Source organism: Centroberyx gerrardi, chromosome 15 (assembly GCF_048128805.1).
Source record: "Centroberyx gerrardi isolate f3 chromosome 15, fCenGer3.hap1.cur.20231027, whole genome shotgun sequence".
Lineage (NCBI taxonomy): Eukaryota > Metazoa > Chordata > Actinopteri > Beryciformes > Berycidae > Centroberyx > Centroberyx gerrardi.
This window is the reverse complement of record NC_136011.1, coordinates 2,997,488-3,019,338: the sequence shown is the minus strand read 5'-3', so window position 1 is coordinate 3,019,338 and position 21,851 is coordinate 2,997,488. Positions and strand designations below refer to the sequence as shown.

The following is a 21,851-nucleotide window of genomic DNA, read 5'->3' as shown; positions in this document are numbered from 1 at the left end:
TAGCCAGCTAGTATCTAAATAGATAATAAACCGGAGGTCTCCAACCATGGCTCTCCAAGAACACACCTTCAACCATAGAGGAGGAACTAATCAATGAATGAAGTGTTGCTGCATACAGATGGCTCTCCACAGCACATTGTTGGAGGCCACTGTGATAAGCCTTAGAATGAGCCTTTGACCATGAAGCACAGGCATGTTCAGTTGTCAATATTAAGACCAGCACCATAACTACATAGTGAACATACTGTATGCATTACTGCATTCTTTACAGTAAGTCGGAGAGCTACAGCTATGTTCTGTGATGGGTATATTCTCTCAAAGCCAAAATTTCGGAAACATATTTATAGGTAAAACTAACGCATTTCCCGCTCATGGCCTTTGTCAGGGTTTGTCAAGCCATGAGCCGAAACACGTTGGTTTTACTAATAAATATTTGTTCTCAGTACTGCAAGTGTTGCTGGAATCTATTCTTTTATACCTGCCCTTTCCATGCACCTTGTCAGAATACTTTTTCATACAAATGGAGGAAAGCCATAGGTGATCACAACTAGCCTTTGGTTGCCCACAATAAGAGAACAAACTATAACTATAAGGCAAGAGGGTGGGAACCAACAGGGAACTCAGATTTTGATTCCATTTCTTGGGGTCATGATTTGATATCATCACAGTATTGCCTTTTGGCACTTGATTTGTTAGACAATAACTTTAATGGACTACATTTTCAAGACATTTTTCACCATTTAACAGCAGTATTACGAGCGTAATTATAACTTTGTGACATTATTGGTATGCTTTCTTGAAAAACATATATAACATGAACTGTTATATATGTTATATTGACTGTTGTACTGTTATACTGTATATCAGTACAGCTGTGATTTGGTCGTAGGCACAAGGCAGCAAACTGGTCTCTATATGGCCTACAAGGGTCATGGGAAGTCACTGTTAATATTCTTGATTACCTTACTGATTTCTGTACTGATTCCAAGGTACTTAATGCCTTCTCAGGGCCACTTCAACCCACTCTTGGTTTTGACATGATAAGGGCTTCTGCTTCCCATATCCATAGCTTTAGTTTTACCTTAGAACCTGAGTAGTATCCAAGCTGAGTAATTTCACCTTTCAGGTGCAGAACCCACATACCATGATACCTTTGTTGCAACATAATCTTACACAAACACGTGAAACACGAACTCTGAAACGCAGATTTACATGCTGTGGACATGTATCATGTGAAAATAACATTTCTCCAACACAAAATGAATTGCGTTCCCCCACCACAAATTGAAATACGTTCCTCTGCAACGAATTGAAATGTGCTGGGAAAACATATTTTTACACTTTACGTGTCACCAACACGTAATTTGGTGTTAACAAGTCGTATTCATTTCACATTTTTCTATAAGATCAGGTTGTACCTTGTCCGATGGGAACCTCTGCCCTACTGTAGATGGATGTACTGGGATGACCCATGTTATCACAATTCCTGTATCCTTGACTACACAACTGTTATTTTTTAACACACATCTACTCACATATACATTTCTTTCAGACTGTACTACCTCAATGCTGAAACTGGTATTTTCAGCCTATCCTACTGAAGGTGTGAGCCCTACCTGTATACTGTCAAGACTTTGACTTTGTTTATATCACTTCAGTCAGCAACACTAGTTACAAGATAAAACCATTTATAACTAGAAGGGCACTCAGAGAGCGCAGACCTCCGCCAAGGCCAATAGTCCAGTCTTCTATGATATGCAAATGTGCAAGCGCAACCAATATACGGATCTGCTCCAAAATGTAATGGGTTCTTCCTTGGCCCATGCTACACCCTTCCACGAAGTTTCATGAAAATCGGGCCAGTAGTTTTTCCGTAATCCTGCTGACAAACAGACAAACAAACAAACAAACAAACGGCACCGAATACATAACCTCCTTGGCGGAGGTAACAACAAATGGTAGTACAGTTATGTTGCCGTTCATGGCTCTGCTAATTCCCCCATGGGTGTACATAGAGCAGAGCAGCAGACTGGGTGCAGCAGTTGATGTAGCAAGAATCAGTGTAAGTGGAGGTCATTTAAATAGACTGCCTTGTTATGAGGTTATGAGATTTAGAAAGGTGTGGTGTGTGTTGTTCAACTGGAGGGATTAGGAAAGGTGAGTGCACATGTTCATGGGAAAAAAGCTGTATTTGGGGGAATTTGCATATCATTTTGACATTTTACCTCACCTGTCTGAAATGGTCTCCACCTCTTGATCCACATGTGCCCCTTCTGGCCAAGGGGCCCCCGTGCCTTTAATTTTTTTTTGCTTGAAGAGTGCCTTGGAACTCCCTTTTCACTGAAATAAATTATAACAAGGCGAGTGCCCTGCCTACTCCCCTTTAAATAATTGTATCATTTATAACTTTTCTCAAGACTGAATGTTCTTTCATTTATTTACAAGTAATCCACTTTCACAGCGCTGACTTCAACAGTGTTACCTCCTCAGTCCTTGAGAAACTGCAGATGTCCACCAAACCAGGAGATACCACAAGCATGGCATTGTTCTTCACCAAACAGGGTGAAACTGCTAACAGTCTGGAGTCTGAGAGGTCAGCCAGTACTCAGAGAAGAAGAGAGAGACTGAAGAGAGACTCAGTGGGTGCTTCAATATATGAAGAGAGACTTTGTGGGTGCTTCAATATATGAAACTCCTGGAATTGCTGAGTATTGAACTGGAGATTCATTGCACATTTTTTCAAAGAACTGTTTATACCAAAGTATATTTGGACTATTTTCTTCATTTCTCCATATAGAGACACCAGGTTTCAGGTGTTCACTTAAGATACATCTGTGCTGGCACTACCTCACGATCAATTAAAAACTCATGCGACCATTCAATATTACATAAATTTGATTTGGCTTTTGAATAGTAACATTTTTTCTGTATTGATTCCAGTTGTCGCTGGTTTCAGTTATCCATGCAAATGAAATATCCAATATCCAGTTTTATGCCAATTCACCATTTTTAGTTATTCATGCCGAGCTTAGCCACTTTGCATCATTCCAAACAGACCTCTCTCATTGGTCGCACTCTATGCAAACCCACAATTCAGTACCTTTCCATCCAATCTACATTATCTGCATCAACTGCCACTGGTGCATTTAGTCGCAAAACTGCAGTGCAACAGCTGACAAACCTTGCAACTCCGGGTGAAACTGTTAAAGAACATTCACAATGACAACGGTGAGTACAATGATATCTCAATATATAAAAATCACAATACTGCTCCTACAGGGATGTATAGTGTGGCTGTGGTACTCAATAGTGAGTTTATTGTGACCTTATTGTCTTTATATTTTTTCTCCTATATCACTATAATATCCCAATAACATTCCCTTAGGATATTATATATAATTTATATTTTTGCAGTGATATTTGTATAGGCTATTGTTCTAAAAATGTATTACAGAATTACCACAGTAAGGTTTTTGTAAGGGCTACAATATATTACAAATGTTACTAATGTTTCTTGGTATCATTCCAAGTCAACGTTATTTATTTAAGTTGGGGATGATTCTCCATTGTCTTCATTATTGTTAGATTGAAAATGATGCACACCCAAAGTAACCTAATTTCAACTGTACTGGAAAATACATTGGCAAATCAAAGTGCATAATGTGGGTTTATGAACCAACACAGAATCAAAGTATTTTTGTGTTCATTAACATGTACCATTTTAACCGAAAAATACAGTAAATTACCTGCATATACAGTATTTTAGTTATTGTAGGAATTCCATAGAGGTTTTAAGTGCAGTCAAGTGGGAGTGACATTGTATTGGCTACTGTTTAACAAAAACACAAATGACATTGTGTATAATATAGCTTGTTGACAGCAGGAAAGACAAAGCTTCAAACTTTATATAGACTTTAGGCTATAACACATTCTTTACATACCTAGATCTAGATATACCTATATCTAACAAACTCTGCATGGACAGAATCATCCCATTGACCTGCTGTCCAATAAAACCTTGTCTGATGGACTAGACATGGCTAGTTATCTATATCATTGAATTTCTTCTTCTTTATTTTGCATCTCACTGTCAAGAGATGATGTGTTAGATGGGCTATGGTGGCTCCACATAAGGGCAATAGTCATTGCATATTGTTATACACATATGACAAGTTTGCCCTGGACAATGTAATAACATATATCTCCATACACATGGCTAAGAGTTGTCCAAGAAAGAAATATTATTGCCTAGTCTGCAAGGTTGCTATTAATTCTACAGTCTGTCGTGGTAGCTGTACAGTAGCTATATAGTCAAAGACATCTACATTACTTCATCATATTTGATTTCACATTGTTCAAAGGTATTAGAGAGTTGTGCAAATTGTTGAGTCAGAGTCTATAAGCTGGCATGGTATATAGATATATAGATAGAACTTTAAAATGCTATATGTAGCACCTTTAAAGAAAGAATCAAATAGATCTTGGATTTGTGGATACATTTTTAAGAATATAGGTTTGTATAACATTGTTTAAAGTGATTACAGCATCTCCCCTTTAATCACTGTTGTTCCACCTGAAGATGATCTAATTTTAAGAATTAAATGTGAGGATTGGGATTTGTGAAGCTAATGGGCAAGAAGTTTGCCAGTTTTATCCCCCTCTTCCTAAATTCTATATCTGGCCAGAGTAGCAGTTGCTCAGCTTGCATGGTGGATAACTACTACTACTACTATTCAGCTTGTAGCAGCAACTGCTGCTTGTATAGGTCTGGGGAGGAATCAAACAATCCTTCTTTCCAGAGAGGGTTATAGATTGGCTTCGCACATTCATCCTCTGGAATTAAATGAATAAGAGAGTATAAGGCTGTGTAGGCATGCTTTCAAGGCCTCCTAGATTGTAGCATATGACATATTAGGGTTGGAGTTGATCTCTATAAATTTAGTGATTTCAGGAGATGAAAGTAGCAAACATTTTTTTATCAGAAAGCAACTGGCAATTCAGCCTCCATTGTGGCTTATATGGCTGAACAAAAGATCAATTCCATTACAAGGGGGTGTTGTCAGAGATGACAATGCTCTTATAGGTACATTAAGCAAAAGTTTATTGTCCCCAAATGAACAGCATCCCTTTTCATGACTCCTTGATTTGCCTCATTCAACAGAAGGAAATCGATTCCAACTGGAGCTTGAGAGTCACCATACTAAAAGCACAACACAATCATGCCCACGATTACTGTACGTATACCTATCACTTCACATGATCATGAAAATATTTGTGCTGCGCATTTTTTGGAATGAAATCCTGACACTTCTTTTATCATTTTCACCTGCCCCTGCTAAAGAACCCTTTCATATTCACACAACACATACCTAGAGGGAGTGTTTGTCAGTGTGGTGTTGCGTAACTTATACTGCTGTACCCTGGAGCTTTTTTCCTGTTTTCTACTACAGGGTCTGATGCGGACAGCTATGTCACTCTATATCTCCCCACGGCATCGACAAAGATCTACAGGACAAAAACTATTCCAAACAGCCAAAGCCCGACGTGGAACCAAACGTTTAACTTCACGGTCCACAGATTTTTAAAAGTAAGGCAACTGTGTACTGACATTGGTCAATTTTAGATGCATATTACATAGTAACAAGCATTTATTTTGGTACAGTGAGCACCTATGCACCTAGCATATATCTTGCTGATTGGATGAGTACCTACACAGGGAATTCCAGAAACAAGTTAGACATCACTTTGAGTCTCCAGTAAATGGACATGACTATTTCATATGTGTGCCTAAGGGAGCTGTGCACAAGTCATAACCAGCAAACAGTGAGCTCCTCTGCTGTCTTTCCAGAATATTCTGGAGATAAAGCTGTATGACGATGAACCCCTGAGGCATGACACCCTGACTTCCACGGTGCTGTTTGACATAAGAAACCTCACCCCAGGGAAGAAGGAGACCAAGGTCTTCACCACACATGCAGAGGTGAAAATATCAAGGAACCATATTAATATAGAGATCGGCACTTCTACACGTCATTCTAAGCATATTGGCATAGAATTGATCTGGGACCAGTTGTACTTACTTAAAGTTGTACTTGACATTGCTCATAGATGGATTGAATTCACTTTGATGATCACACATTCTCATGCCCTCTTTCCTATAGACAAAGAGTGAACTCTGGGTTGATTTTGAGCTACTGGACAGGTAACTGAGTTTTGTATGTTCCTCTGTTTTCACTTTGCTTTCATACAAAGATTGAGGAAATGACTTGATCGCAATATTGCGATCTAAAATAATTTGTTCTTCCATATGCTTCAAATACAGAGTCTGAACGTTAAATACAGTATAGGGATGAAACAAAAAGAATGTGTCTTTTTGTAGTGAGGAGTGCAATGGAGAACACCTCAAAGATGACAAACGAGTGGTAAGGTCTCTCATGTGGGATGCTGACTACACACACAGCCTATTAAAGACACTCTAGTAACTATCATTTAAGGAATGTTCATAGAAGATTAATGCCATATTTAGCAAACACTGCACTTGATGGACAAAATGATTCTACTGTCTTCCAACAAAGCCTTGCCTGGCTGGCATTATCTAGAGTATGTCACTGAATTGTCATTGAATCTACCTATTTCCATCTCACTGTCAATATGATGAGGTGTTAGCTCTAAATAAAGGCAATAAGTGATTTCACACTCAGTTATACACATATGGTGAGTTGACCCTTGCAAGCCCTAACTGGCTCTATGTGGGAATGTGGCTTGAAAATCCAAAGCCAGACCCTGTAAACCACATATTCCAGGTACGTGGGGGATTACAAGGCATGATTCCTTGTTTTGCCTCATTCAACAGAAAAATGATGTCTCCTACTGGGCCTTGAGTATCACCATAGTAAAAGCACTGAACACTCCCTCCCACGATTATTGTAAGTATAGCTAATGCTTCACATGCTCTTTAAGAAAATAAAAAAAGACTGAAATCTTGTCACTTTTTTTAATCATTTTCAGTCAGCCCATTATAGAACCTTTTCATATTCATGCGATACATACTTACAAGGAGTGTTTGTCAATGTGGTGTTGCATAACTTATACTGCTGTCCCTGGGGTTTTTTCCTGTTTCACTACTACAGGGTCTGAATCAGACTGCTATGTCACTCTGCGTCTCCCCGCGGCATCGGCAAGTACCTACCAGACAAAAATCGTGCCGAACAGCCGCAACCCGGTGTGGAACGAAACGTTTAACTTCAGGGTCCCCAGCCACGTGAAAGTGAGGCCACTGTATACTGACATTGACTCAATGTGAAATGGATATTACATAGTAACAACCGTATCTCATTTTGTACAGTGAGCACCACTGTGCGTACTACAAACAATATCTCATATGTTGTTGATCTGATGAACACTTACCCAGGGAATTTTTTTTGAGTCTCTAATTAATGGACATGACTATTCCATATGACACTGTGCCTAAGCGCACACTGTTACCAACTTTATTGCTAGATTTAGCAATTAACGTATTTATCAAAAGTGACTAGTGACAAAGCTTGGAAGATCAGCAAAAATGCTAATGCACATATATTTGTGCTACTTGCTCGTCGAATACACAGTACTTCCCATTAGGAGTGTAACAATCCTAAAAATGTACGATTTGATCTGACTTTCCAACACACCCACTCTCTCAAGAATTTATTTTGTTGCCCTCTGGGAGGCGGTATGGAGCTGTTAAAGCAACCTAGAATGTGTACAAAAGGTCCTTCATACCAAATGCAATCACCTAACTAAACTCTTCCTCATTGATACTGTTGGCTATGTCTATTGTTTTTTGTGTGTTGTATCATATTGTATTTTATTTATTGTGCTGTGTCACATGTTAACCAACCTGTGAGGCCAAAGGCAAATTTCTACAGTGGTGAACAATAAAGTTCTGTTCTTAACAGTGAGCTCCTCTTCTGTCTTTCCAGAATATTCTGGAGTTAAAGCTGTATGACGAGGACCCCCTGAAGAGCGACGACCTGATTTCCATACTGATGTTTGACATTAGCAACCTCACCCCAGGGAAGAAGGAGACCAAGGTCTTCATCATAAACCCTAAGGTGAAAATATCAAGAAACCATATTAATAAATAGATCAGCATCTGTAGTCATTCTAAGCATATTGGAATAGCACTGATCTGGGACCAGTTGTACTTCTTCAGACATATTTATTGAATAAAGTTTAGTGATGGTAAATAACGTAACCTGACTCATGATCCTCCATCTGTACTGCTGTTTTGAGAAGTTTGATGAATACAGACTTGAATATGAAAATGATCGTGGCAAGGCTACTATCTTGTGTAGCCAGTGTTCTTGCACAGCTACTTATCATTGCTCATACATGGATAGAATTCACACATTATTGCCATATGCCATCTTTTCTATAGACAAAGGGTCAACTCTGCGTTGATTTTGAGCTACAGGAGAGGTAAATGAGTTTTGTATGTTTCTGTTTTCACTTTGCTTTCATGCAAAGGCTATATTTACAGTAATTTGTTTTTCTATAGCTTTCCAATACAGTGTCTGAACTCTAAACATTTGTCTTTTTGTAGTGAGGAGTCCAGTTATGAATACCTCACAAACGGCATCCTAGTGGTAAGTTTTCTCATGTGGGATCCTGACAGCACAAACACTGAAATAAAGACACTCTAGGAACCAACATGAAAGTAGAGTTCAGAGAAGGTTTATGCAAGGGTTAGACACATTAACAATCTCTCTTTATTCCCACTAGGTCTTACTTTGAGACTTTTTGAGACACTAATGATTTACTTATATCATGACACAAATCATTATGCATTAAAGGAATAGTTCACTTAAAAATGATTATCATCATTATCTACTGACGCGCGTGTCAGTTGAAACTCTATCGAAGTTTGTACGGCCACCACGGATTATGCTGCACGAGCTGTTAATATAAATTTGATGAACATTTTATGCTTTATTCGGAGCTGGAAAAACATGCCCCCATTCATTTTAATAGTTTGGGAGAAGGCTGAGATGGGACTACGGGGGCTAATTCGCACTGTGTTTGGTGGTCCTACCAACTTCAGCAGAGTTTAAGTTGACATGGGGGTGGGTACATAATAACTGGGAATCAACAGGAGCTAAGGCACCTAAGGAACAGAACTGATCGATCCCATAAACTCTAATGTTAAATCAAGTATGAAGCGACATGAAAAATAAGTAGGTCTATGAAGTGGTGATATCTGAACATCAAGCTGCCTCGTGACACAGAAGCAGGAGGGCCTTACCTATAGCTTGTGCAGACAATAGTTGTGCATTATGAGTATACCTTACTTTGATTTCAATAACCAGAACAACTGATTTCTCTTTGTGCCTCATGTCCCAGGCTGCTCCATTCTCTGCTTTGGATATCAGGGTCGACAAGCTAAGCAATGAAAGTATGTACTATCAACATCAAACATATTTATTTGACAATTTTGTCTACCTCAATAAGTCATATTGAAATGTACTCTATGTTAAGCTTCTGCTTTCCTAATTGTCTTTGACTAAATGCTGTTTGTCTGTTCTCTGTGTCTCAAAGGAAGATATTAGGATAGTTTTGATGCCAAATATCAGGATAATAATATTAATAATAAACTTAATTTATATAACACTTTTCAAAACAACTGTTACAAAGTGCTTTCCAAATAATATAAATAAATACAATATGAGAGTGCATAGAACAGAAAATAAGAGTAGATAAAAATGAAACCAAAAATTAGAATAAAGATAAAATAAAATAAAACTAAATGGCACTCAGTAGAGCGCATACCTCTGCCAACGCTATGCAATTGTCAATATATGCCAGTTCAGACGTTGGATTTTCACCAAAAGTTAATTATTTCTTCCATGTCACATTAACAACTTGTTGATTGGGCCAATATTGGAGGCTTTGCCTCTTCTTATGTCTGCTGATAGGCACACAATGTTTGATGTTGTTACGTGAATCTGTTCGGAAGTTATATGCCTTTTTATGAGAAGCCACACCCCCCTTTGGCGAATCGGTGTGAAAAGTTAATCGGTTCTTCCTTGCCCCATGACCAAACTTTCCACAATTATTTTTGAATTTTGTCTTTCAGTTCTTTGTGTACTTGTGCACATAAGTGAATACAAGTAAAATAAAAAGTTTTTTAGGCTTAAATCTAGTTCACTCAGGTCTTTTTGGCCTTGCAACATATTGTAACATTATTTGTTCAACAGATGAATAAATGCAACATTTAAAGACCGCAAATGGATTCTGTGATCTTGAGGTATCTGGATCAAAATTATTTTTGAAAAACTAACTCAAAATCAGCAAGCCCAGTCTGATCCTAGATTTCTGACCTTCTCACCATCTGTACCTGCTGAACAGATGATGACAGAAAAGTGACCCAGAGACAACCAAGAATGAGACATGCAATTACCCCACATACAGTGCTTGCTTGTGTGTGCTCACATGTGACTTATCAAGCAACGATAACATAGTTTTCATCAGTATTCATAGAGCCATTCATATCTCACACATTTGCATCTTTTCACAGAGGTTAAGGACATGGTGCTTAAACTAAGGGGCGCCTATCAAGAAGATATTAAAATTCCGAATCCCCAGGAAGAAAGAAACCTGCGCTTCTATATCAACAGGGACCTGGAGACAGAACTAGGAGTGGCGGTGAGGTTTAACTGTCTTACCTTGGCATGTTTTAGGCACCATCACACTGTTGAATGAGTGGTGGTTTCTCTACATGGGTCCACATTCAGCTACCGTAAATCCTCTAATAGTGGCCTGTAGTCAATTAAAAGCTGGGTCTCCAATAATGGCCGGGGGCGTGGTCATCACGAACAAATAAAGGCCGGCCTCAAATACAGGCCGGGGAAAAAAACAAAGGAAACAAGACTAGCCCTCGGCGCGCCGAAACCTCCAACGGCGATATGATATAACTGTATAGATTCTATTCTTAGCTTCAGTTAGCCTCAGCTTACATGCAAACAACGGTGGATACCGGTAAACTCCTGGTGCCTGTTTGTAACTGTAGTTTGTAGTAATGTACAAGTGCCACAAGATGGCTCGGCCGGTGGAAGTCTCTGGAGCATGCCGTCGTCAATTGAAAATAGTGAAATTGTGAAAATAGTTCTTTGTAAATGCAAATGTTTTTTTCACGCTCAAATCATTTTGGAAGGGAAATACCTCGTAGGTGTTTTTTCAAAACACATTCAAATGAACTCTTTTCAAAGCACTAACTATAACCAGACCAAATTAACATAACATGCATCCAAATTATATGTAATGTATTGTAATTATCTCTTTTTCTGTGTTGTAGTCTGCAGAGGAGGAGGCCAATAATGTAACCGCCACTGCTGTTCCTCTGTTATCTGCCATCAAACTCCAGCCAATGCCTGCCAAACATGATGTCAAAGTGTCTCTACCTCTTGGTCAGGTACAACAACTCATCATGTTTGTATGAGGTCTGACTGCTTGTTCACACTGTGAGCAACTTGGTTCATGGGTCGCTCTATTCTGACCGATTGAGGGTGAGGCCAGAGGCTCTGATTGTATTTATGTAGTGTTCTGCAGCTACAAAGTTTTGAACAGGCAAAATAAGCTATGTCAAATATGTATTTTTCATTGCTTTTGTATTGCCTTTCATAATGTTACATCATTAAGTTAATATAGCTGGCTGGCAAGTATTAATTAGGTAGCATTAATAAAAATACTATCAACCCCAATGATGGATGCAACCATTCTCTCCAAGCATCGTTTTTGATATGTTTATTCCTGTATTCTTTCAAATAAAAGTTGTAGAGAACTGGGAAGCTTTGAATAGCTGGAATCAACTTCTTGTCCATTTTGCACTTGCCAGGCAGAACTATTGTTCATGAAATCTAATCTCATTAGTAGGGAAACAAGGATGTGAAAAAATCTCATTGGCTGTTGGATGGACGATGACCGCAAAAAGTTCAGTTTCCCTGGTCGCTCAGATCAATAGGAAATGAATGGACGAATGATGACTTGTTGGTCGTGTTGCTCACAGTGTGGAAGCAGTGGTTGTAATTTGAATTATTATAAGACCTGAGGCGCTTAAATAATAATGTGGCATTTTTCCCATCACAGGACACAATGGATTTAGACCTGCATACAGATGATGGGTAAAGTGCTTCCTTCATAACCTCTGGCCTTCATGCAGTATCAGTAGCCACTCATACTCTCCTAGTTTCATATGATTGAAAGTGTTGTGTGTGTGTGTGCATTCTTACCTTAATACCCTTGCTTTTACATTGCAAATCCATAGCACGGAGGAAGGTCTTGCAGTGCGTATGGATTTTGACATCCCACCCCAAGAGAAAGAATATCTAGAAAAGAGGAAAGTCGTGGTGGGACAGGCTTTGCAGAAGCTGTTTGGCCTCAGCTCTCCTCCTGGACCCAAAAAAGTACAGTGCACTTCTTCTGAAATATATATATATTAAAAAAAAAATGTATATATATATATATATATATATATATATATATATATACATATATATTATTCAGGAGGTATTAGACAATAATTGAAGAGACATTGCAACCTGCTCTTTGTCTTGCCTCATGTCCTCTGCTGTACGTTCTGCATATGAGAACGGGCTGCAGAACCACCAGGTGGCCGCTGCATCACCATAAAAGGCCTTCCAATGGGAGAATGAATTGAATTAGATTGCAATGAAATTTGCAATCTAAATAAACATTTCACAATCGGAATCTCTTTATTGTAGAAAATAAATGCTTATAACATACCTTTTGAGTTGGTTGGTTTTGCAGTGCACCACCAGTCACTTTCTGTCCACTGCTGAAGCGATGGTGTCATGACCTCTGACTTGGCGACCTGTCATTGTTTTCATCAATGTGTACATTGACATGCACACAAATACCCTGAATTCATAGTATTCCCATGATGTCACATGCATTTCCTACCAATATGGCGCTTTACAATACATACAGCTCATTGGCTGTGTTTGTCATTTGATTATAATCACCTGTTAATTTATTACAATCACCTGTTATTTTCCTACCAAGATGGCCGTGTGGTGATGTAACAAAATACTATGAATACTGGTAGTATTCAGCTTAAGTCATTATTTCGATGACAACAGTTCGAAGTAGCGCAACTTGGTGATTTGACATGGATTCATTTAAAAACCGGTCTATTGCTTGTCACTGCACTATGGAAGCTCAGAGTGGCCATGGCTGCTGATATAGTTTTTAATCCTGTTATCTCCAGATCACAACTTAAATATATTTAGATATCAAACTTTGTTTTCTCATAATCACAATTTAATTTTTTAATAAAAATGTCTTTCTCGAGATCACGGGTCAAGTACATTACTGATTGTGGTTGCAATATCTGCCTGTGTCAAAACTAAAGTAAATGCGTTGATCAATTGTGATCTTCTGACATTATCAATTGAATGTTAGTATTTCTACATATTAGCAACACTATCTGGTTTACTAGCCTCGGCAAAACCATTATTTTGTTATCTCGAGATACAGTATTTAAAGTTGCAATAAGCGATTTTACGACCACTAGAGGGTGACAGAAATCGCAATACATTTGTAAATAAAGCACAGCAAAGCTACTGCACTACGGAGGCCCTTAAGGCCAAACCTAGCAAAGCACTGCGCATAAATGCTAATAGCTAAGCTAAATGTACCTACGGAGAAGTGTCACCGACCAGTCTCACTTTGCCAGATCTTTCTCCCGCTAAAGGTTACATGTCCCGCAATGACAAGTGAAGAGGTAGGTAGCAAGTTTACTAGTTTAACAAGTTTACTCGCTCACCTCATCGATTCCACCATTAAGAGATTTTATTTCAGGAATAGGAGGGGGTGAGGGCTGCTATTAAAGAGTGAGGGAGGAGCCAAGCTAGTTCTAAAAAAAATGAAAAGCTACTGAAAGGACCGGGAAGACACCAGTTAAGACATGTATATGCTACACCATATGTAAACATAGCTTATAAACTATGAATACTAGAAAACGAGAAACCTCAGAAAGATATGGCATTTTCTTCCTGTGTTATAAGTGCTTATTGGTCACATAAAACAGATTCAGATTGTGACAGGACATTTATTTACATCGTAAATTCCGTTGCAATTCTACACTCCATTCATTGTTCCACTGGAAGGTATTACTTTAGACGTGCTGATGTGGCCACAAGGCCAGTGTTCACCTTTAAGCCTAAGTACTATGTCAAAGCCAGCTCTGTGCATAATGTATAATGTGTACTGTCAAAATGAATAGACTGAGCATTAACTCATATCAGAACCAGTGGCTTTTGAAGGAGATGTTGGTATGTCCAGAGTAACATTTAAACTTAGTTCAGTTTTTGATGCAGCAATATAGTTTTACTCTTATGTTGAAACAAAAGAACTGGAACATTGTAAATGAATATAGGAATTTCAGTTCTATACTCTAAAGACATTTTATATCCTCTAAAATTGTTTTTTTTTGTGGATCCTGCAAGTCTTCCATAAGCTGATCACTTGATGATGATCACTTTAGGGATCTCAGTAGCAAATGTAAAATCCAATTAGAACATATCATCATATCCATTTAAACATATTTCTGTCCTCTGCCCAGGTGCCTGTAATAGCTTTGGTGGGTTCAGGAGGCGGGACCAGAGCGATGACAGGCCTGTTTGGCAGTCTGAGGGGGCTGCAGCAAATAGGCGTCCTGGATGCAGCCACTTACATCACTGGTGTGTCCGGTTCCACATGGTGAGTTAGACAGTATTGCTTATTGGTAAAACCTCATTAACAACTTGTTTGTCTACGGACCTCGTCTTCAGGCGTTTGTATGCTATGCAAACTATGAACGCAAAAGAAATGCCTGATGGGCTTTGTGTACATTATGGCCTTGGCCCCTGCTCCAGAAAACACATTTTGTCACATTTGCTGACTTTGCTAGGTGTTTCACTTAAATAATGAAGGAAGCAGAACAGGGTCGCAGGGCAATGAAGAAGGCTTTCAGACTGTGCCACATCTGCACTAGACCTGTTTCTGCGTTTGATTATATGTATTTCAATCAGGCAGCACCACCATTTTGTACATATTTCCTGTTTTTAAATCATTCTAACTCTTATCGCTCTCTCTAATTCATTCCCATATGAACAGGACTATGGCTAGCCTGTATCAGCAAGCCAATTGGTCACAGCAGGACATAGACAGTGCCATCTCAGCAATGGAGGGGAAGATAACCAAGCGCTTTTTGAGTTCCTTCTCCACTGACAAACTGCAGTACTACAAAGATGAACTGGACAAGAAAGGGAAGGAGGGTCACATTGTGTCACTCGTTGATATGTGGGGCCTGGTTATTGAGCATCTGATCTTTGAGAAGGTAAAGAGCGCTACACTTTCTCTGACCATCATGTTACATTATATAGATCTCCACAAGTTTAAGTGCGCAAATAATTTGAAGCCGAAATGTTGTGCATCTTGGTTGCAGTTATTCTGGTTCATGATTCATTGTAGTTTTTGGTTTGATCTTTAGTCACCAAAAACTGGATGGCTATGATTTTTTTGTTGGTTTTGCAGAATAAATGTTTTTTCGTCACTGTTGTGACATGTTGGGTTCACAGAAAACCACCAGTACTCTCTCTGAGCAGCAGAGGGCAGTGGCTGATGGACAAAACCCTCTCCCCATATACACAGCTGTGAATATGAAGGATGAGTTGAAGGGCTGCGAAATTGAAGCTGGTAAAGATCCTCTAGGCATTTTCTTTCATCTGTGTTTTTGTGTCATCAAACTTAAAAGGAGACAGCTGATACTTTACTTGATTTTATTTTATTCTGGCGATCCTGAACTTCTTTTGTGCAAGATGATTGAGGCCCAAGGGCATAATGCAGTATACAGTAGGGCTGAATGATTTTGAAAAATTATCTAATTGCGATTATTTTGACAGATATTGCAATTGCGATATGATTTGCGATATTAGAGGGAATGACAATTTTTACATCATTATTCTCATTTTCATTGAAAAACGTATTAAAATGATTATGGTGTGATTTTTGCGGGGATCTGTACCAAACAAAGATGTTTTCTTAAGTCTGTAGAATATGATGTTTAGGCCAGGACATCTCTGCAGCACGACAATATTTAATTTAAAATGGTATTTTGACACACATTTCGCCTTTAACAAATATTGCACCTCCTGCGATTTGAAAATTGCAGTAGGCCATATTGCGATTTCGATAAAATTTCGATTAATTGTTCAGCCCTAGTATACAGTATATACACACACATATATGTACAGAATTACATATACACTGTATATTAACAAGGTGTCTGCAAGTTTAATCAAGTGAAATTTTAAGACTTAAGAGTTTTACTTTTCTTACTTTAATGTAAGTTAAGATGAAATGCAAGACAAATTTTTCACCTGAAATTTAAGTGAAAATGATAACTGTAGACTTATCAGGATATACAGCTGGTCTGTGTGACTGAGCTGATTGTTTGGTGGAAAGACAATGCACCAAGAAACACTTTCAGAGGGCAAATCAACGTCAAGTCATTACGCTAAGGATTTTGGATAATGATTTCATTAATTTAATTCTATAACTTTTCTAGGGCCTGCAGACACCCTGTTCACAAACCATAACTAAAAATGCATATTGTGGAGGAATAAGGATTCATTTTGTTTTCCCCTTTGATTAATCTTGTTTTCAGAGTGGTGTGAGTTTACCCCCTATGAGGTAGGCATATCAAAGTATGGGGCGTTTGTCCCAGCTGAGCAAGTTGGGAGTCAATTCTTCCTTGGTCATATGATCAAGAAACTAATCGAACCTCGCATCCCTTTTCTGATGGGTGAGAACATGACAGCTCATTCATGAATACACTTCCTGTTATTTCAATAAATATGCATGGTTTTGCACAGTACTATAATATTAATCCATGTTAATTAAATCTTGTTCATATTTCAACATTATCAGGGATATGGAGCAGTGCCTTCTCTGTTAGCATGACCCAACTATGGCAGCTTGCTACAGGTGCCCAGCCCTCCTGGACTCCTTTCCTAGGACCTGATATCAACGACATAGGTACAGCACATTCACCCTATGATGCACTGAGACATACAATCAAACTAAAAAGATATGAAAATGACTACAATCACTACAGGACTATTAGTCTTAAAGAATGAGGCCACAATATACAGTATAACAGTGTTTTAAAAATGTTCTTACTCTCAATAATAACTATGGTCCAACAAATGGTTTAAGAATTTTAAGATGGTTGCTAGGACCAAGGCATTGTAGATCACATGATTAATCTGTTTTCTCTTAAAGGAAGGTAACACCAGGAGGGTAACTGTACAATTTATCAATTGTACATTCAAAATTTCAAACAATTCCCAGCATTTAGGCTAGGCTGATGACAACACAAAAGCAAAAATCATGAAGACTTGAGGCAACCTGCTTAGGCCTATAAATGATTTTAGTCTCAGAGGGGGTGCATTACATCCACATTGCACACCCTCCCCCCAAAAAAATAAATAAACTAATCTCTCTCTCTCTAAGGCCTTGTGCACACCATATAATATCACAGCCGATTCAGGCGTCCCAGAAGGTCCCAGACAAGTTTTCAGGAACACAGTGAAAACAGCATGTTGTTGCTCACATAGTGCGAGATGGTCAGCATGGCACGTCCCGATGCAGTCTGGGACGTCCTGATCATTTTAAAATATATTTGATATTTTTGTCATTGCTCTTGTAGTGTGAGAGCGGTACAATGAGGCGATTTGTCACATTGGCCAATTAGGTTGCAGCAGGATATGTCATCACTCCGTTTACTGCAAAGCACACCTGGGAAACATGGCTACAAAGAAACACACTACACCCTGTTCATCCATTGTTGTTGTTGGTGCTAACGCGCAAACGTCTACACTAATGACCCATGTGGCTTTCCGTCGTGCGGGTTGTGATACAAGATGAGATTCAGTAGCTCGGTTAATGTGAGATGTCCTGCAGCATACGGTCGTGTAATGTGCTTCTGGCATAAGGTGGGACACATTACACATTTTTCAAGCCCAATTTGGCAACAATTTGAGATCTGGAGTGAAAGACTCAAATCTCTCTCATATGATCCCAATCAGCAATGTCAGGCTAGTCTTTGCATAATCATGTGGTGTGTGGTCGTCAGAGACTCAAATCTTAACAGGAATTTTCAATAGGCAATGAAAATTGATCCAATGTGCACGATGACTGAGCCGGGAAAGAAAATGAAACGTGAATGTCTTCTCCCTCTTTTTTTCGTGCAAGTCGCAGCACAAACCACAATTGCAGCAAGCCATATGGACTCCATGTTTGTTTTGGTATCAAAATATTGTAGAAAAATACATTTTCACGAGTACAGGTGCACCACGAAAAATCTGATTCTCCCGAGAGAACTGCATCTTTAGATTTGTGCTCCTCAAAGACAGACGTCGTTGTGTGCGCGTTACAAGAGACTGAAAATCTGCAAATTTCAGTTGTTAAATGTGCGCTCAATCTTTTCATTGTCACTTATGATTGGAAAAATCTTTTAATTAATAGGTGATTATAATGCGCATCTATGGTGCAAGGGCAAGGCCAATTGAAGCAGGAGAGAAGAGAAAAACATGGTTCGCTAGCACAATAAGCTAGCTAACTTAGCTGAACTAGCCTAGCAATAGTTAGCAAGAAGACCTAGAAATGGTAAATAAAAAGAGGAGAAAGAACCAAACAAGCCTGTCCCTTGCATGGAGCCAACAGAGAGGCATATCATTAAGAGTTGTTTTCAAAATCAACACTCTAGGATTTGTGACACAATTGTCATGCAGCATATCCTGAATCCCAGACTTGGGAAAACAATAATATCCAAGCAGAGTTGATATTTCCAATTAGCAGCACTGACTGACTATGTTCGCCGAAGGACCTACTAAATTAGATGTATGTTGTTTTGGTGTTTCCTTTCTTTGACAGAGGTTGATAATGAACCGTCAACCCTGGACACATATCTCGTAAACCCAGTCACAGACGTGGCCAACATGGTGACTGATTTCTTGAGGAATCGTCCAGTCATTGCCCAGATGTACAACTTCATGCGTGGGCTCTTCCTACACTGGAACTACAATAAAAGCAGCAACTTCAACGCCTGGAAAGGTGGGCTCCCTAGTCCTGTTATTGATGTGTATTGTGCAAGTCTGATCACTTGTCCCACTTAAGGACATAATCAATTAGGACACTTTTTTCTCCTGCTCAAACACAAAGCGCTGCTGTGAGTATCGCTAGTAACACAGAGAGCATAAACTCAATCGGCGCAAGGGATAATATTCTTGTTGCTATGCAACACAAAGTTTTACAACAACTTGCAAACGTTAGCTAGTTAATCTGTAGTAACAAGGGGGAAAATGTTGACGGCATTAAAAACAGGATAAGGATGTGGGTCCATGACATCCTTCAAGGGATAACAGAGCACAGAGGCTTATCATCTAGCCCAAAAGCTATACATCTAGCCCAATATAATCTCTGTATCAACATTCTCCATCTGCTGATCAGACACACATCCAGATGCCTTCCCAAACAGACTGACACCGGCTGACCCCACACTACGACTAGTGGATGCCGGTCATGCCATCAACATCGGCTGTGCTCCTGTCCTGCGGCCAGAAAGAGAAACGGACCTCATCATATCCCTCAGTTATTCATGGGACCCAGGCCATAACTTGAAGGTAAATAGAATTACATAGAGGAAGAGATGCTCATTTGATTAGAGCAAAAACAGAATATATGTTTCCTGAGTTTGTTACGAAGCAAAATTATATTTTTCATCCATATAGGGTGTGATATTTACTAGTTTAGTTTGAACACCACTATCAATCAAAAAAATCCATATTCTGCGCATTAGCAAAGTTACTTAATAATTCTTCATTCAGTGAATGTTTGGCAAATGCTATTTTGCTGTCCAACTCTTTAGATAAGCACTTTCTTTTAGCGTTATATTACTCTCAATATGTACATGTACTGTATATGTATTAACGTGACCACATGTGCAATCTACCAGGTCATAGAGAAGACAGCTACTTACTGTAATAATCACAAGATCCCCTTCCCGAACGCTGACTTTGCCAGTCTGGAGACCGAGTCTGACAAAGAGTTCTACATCTTTGAGGATAAAGAGAATCCCAAGGCCCCGATAGTGCTTCATTTGCCACTCGTCAATGTCACTTACAAAAAGTTCAAGGCCCCTGGTAAGCCGCTGGTTGGTTATGCTGCAATAATGGAAACAGCAGTGCTGTTGGACTAAATGCCTAGTAGAGCATTGGGTCCAATAGTGGTGCTCCACACTATCACTTTAGTTATGTAGCTAGCTATTTTTGTTTATTCATGATCAAATTACACTTCTAATGAAAGTATAGTTTGACTACAGTATTAATTGAATACATTTACTGATCAATTAAGAACTTTGTACAATGTAAATTTAACAAATTTCTCATCATATGACTATACAGGCGTGCCTCGGGTGGGTGAGGCAGAGATAAAGGCCGGGGAGATAGATGTGAGCAGCAGCAACTCTCCATACAAGACCAAGAACCTGACCCTCTTAAAAGATGATTATCGGGCCCTGGTGGACTTAATGACGTATAACGTCCTCAACAACAAGGAAAGCATCCTGGAGGCTGTCCGCAAGGCCCTGGAGAGGAAAGCATCAAAAATGGCGCCGTAGGAGAAAAATTACGAAGCATGCCATTAAAGTGATTTAAAACAGCAAAGAAATTAGTGATTGAAGTGAATTGTAATAGGTTAGAGCAATACTGTTAGAGTCATACTGTTAGCATAGTATTACAATTAATCATGACAGTATAAAACGTATAATTTGCTTTGACAGATGTCAGTGGTCTTGATTTTTCCAACCCATAGACTGTAAAAAAAAGATGGAAGTAGTGAGTGTGACATCACCCATTGGCTTGTGAAGGGCCATTTTGAAGCCTGGAGATTGTGTTTACGGTCACCGGCATGTTGACATTTTTTTGAGCCAGAGCAGCCATAGCGAGGCCAAGGGTAGAATTCGGGTTAGAGACCATAACCTCTTGTGGAAAAAATGTATTGATTTTATAGTTTTAGCGAGAAGTTGGGTTGTGGTTCCATTGACTTGCATGGAGTTGGGCTGGGTTTGGAGTCTTTTTGGAACCAGCCTCTAGCGGACATTAGAGGAATTGTCACCCGCCGCCACTTCCGTGCTGGCTTCAAAATTCACCCGTGGATTTGGCCGCTTGTTCCAACCTAAACCAGCTTGGATACCAAACCACCTCATATAAATTAAGTGATAAATATGTCAGTTTATGAGTTTGCAAGGCCCACCGGAACACACTACATTAGGATGACAGTATTTTCTGATTCACCTATTGTGTGACTGTGCCACGATTTACAATGCTACACTACCAAGAAGAAGCATGGCTTTGGTGACAATGGAACTTCTAGATTAAATGTTAGTTAAGCAGTTATTATGCTAGAGGAGGAAGGAGTGCCTTCACAAAAATGCAAAAATCAGGCAAGACCTGATGCAGACCAGCATGGGTTGAAACGTCTTTTAATTAATACAAGTGATTTTGGACCATAGTGTGCGGGTTGTATGCTTCATTTTTGCCGACTTCTTTTCAACCCAGCACCTAAGAAGATGTGTGTATTACTAAATGAGTTCTAAGTTGCCTTCTGACAAGTCTGAAATAAACTATATAAGAAAGCAGAGAACCACTGAAATGTCAGTTCTTTCTTCAATATGTACATGTAAATGTAGTACAGCTTGTTTCCCGCACATCGCACCTGTGCAGGCATAGGAGGTACACATTTAACAAGAG

General features: G+C 39.1%; 1 protein-coding gene across 1 annotated transcript; it reads left to right on the top strand.

The window, feature by feature from the left end:
- The first annotated feature begins 3,219 nt into the window (after positions 1-3,219).
- LOC139913803 (cytosolic phospholipase A2 beta-like) lies at positions 3,220-20,902 on the top strand. The gene is made up of 23 exons (XM_078288906.1): positions 3,220-3,228; positions 5,849-5,980; positions 6,162-6,202; positions 6,380-6,422; positions 6,854-6,926; positions 7,131-7,267; positions 7,962-8,093; positions 8,420-8,460; positions 8,585-8,627; positions 9,382-9,433; positions 10,556-10,683; positions 11,333-11,449; positions 12,124-12,158; positions 12,302-12,440; positions 14,621-14,757; positions 15,154-15,376; positions 15,618-15,735; positions 16,706-16,843; positions 16,969-17,076; positions 18,976-19,155; positions 19,552-19,724; positions 20,057-20,243; positions 20,505-20,902. Exons 1-23 carry the CDS (start codon positions 3,220-3,222, stop codon positions 20,717-20,719), a joined length of 2,601 nt encoding a protein of 866 aa, XP_078145032.1. The 3' UTR covers positions 20,720-20,902.
- Positions 20,903-21,851: the final 949 nt, after the last annotated feature.

What these genes read in the sequence shown, in the direction of transcription:
- LOC139913803 (XM_078288906.1), top strand. An exon ending in GACCTGCATACAGATGATGG is followed by an intron (nt 12,159 to 12,301) that starts GTAAAGTGCTTC and finishes GCAAATCCATAG; the next exon opens with CACGGAGGAAGGTCTTGCAG. An exon ending in GGGCTGCGAAATTGAAGCTG is followed by an intron (nt 15,736 to 16,705) that starts GTAAAGATCCTC and finishes TCTTGTTTTCAG; the next exon opens with AGTGGTGTGAGTTTACCCCC.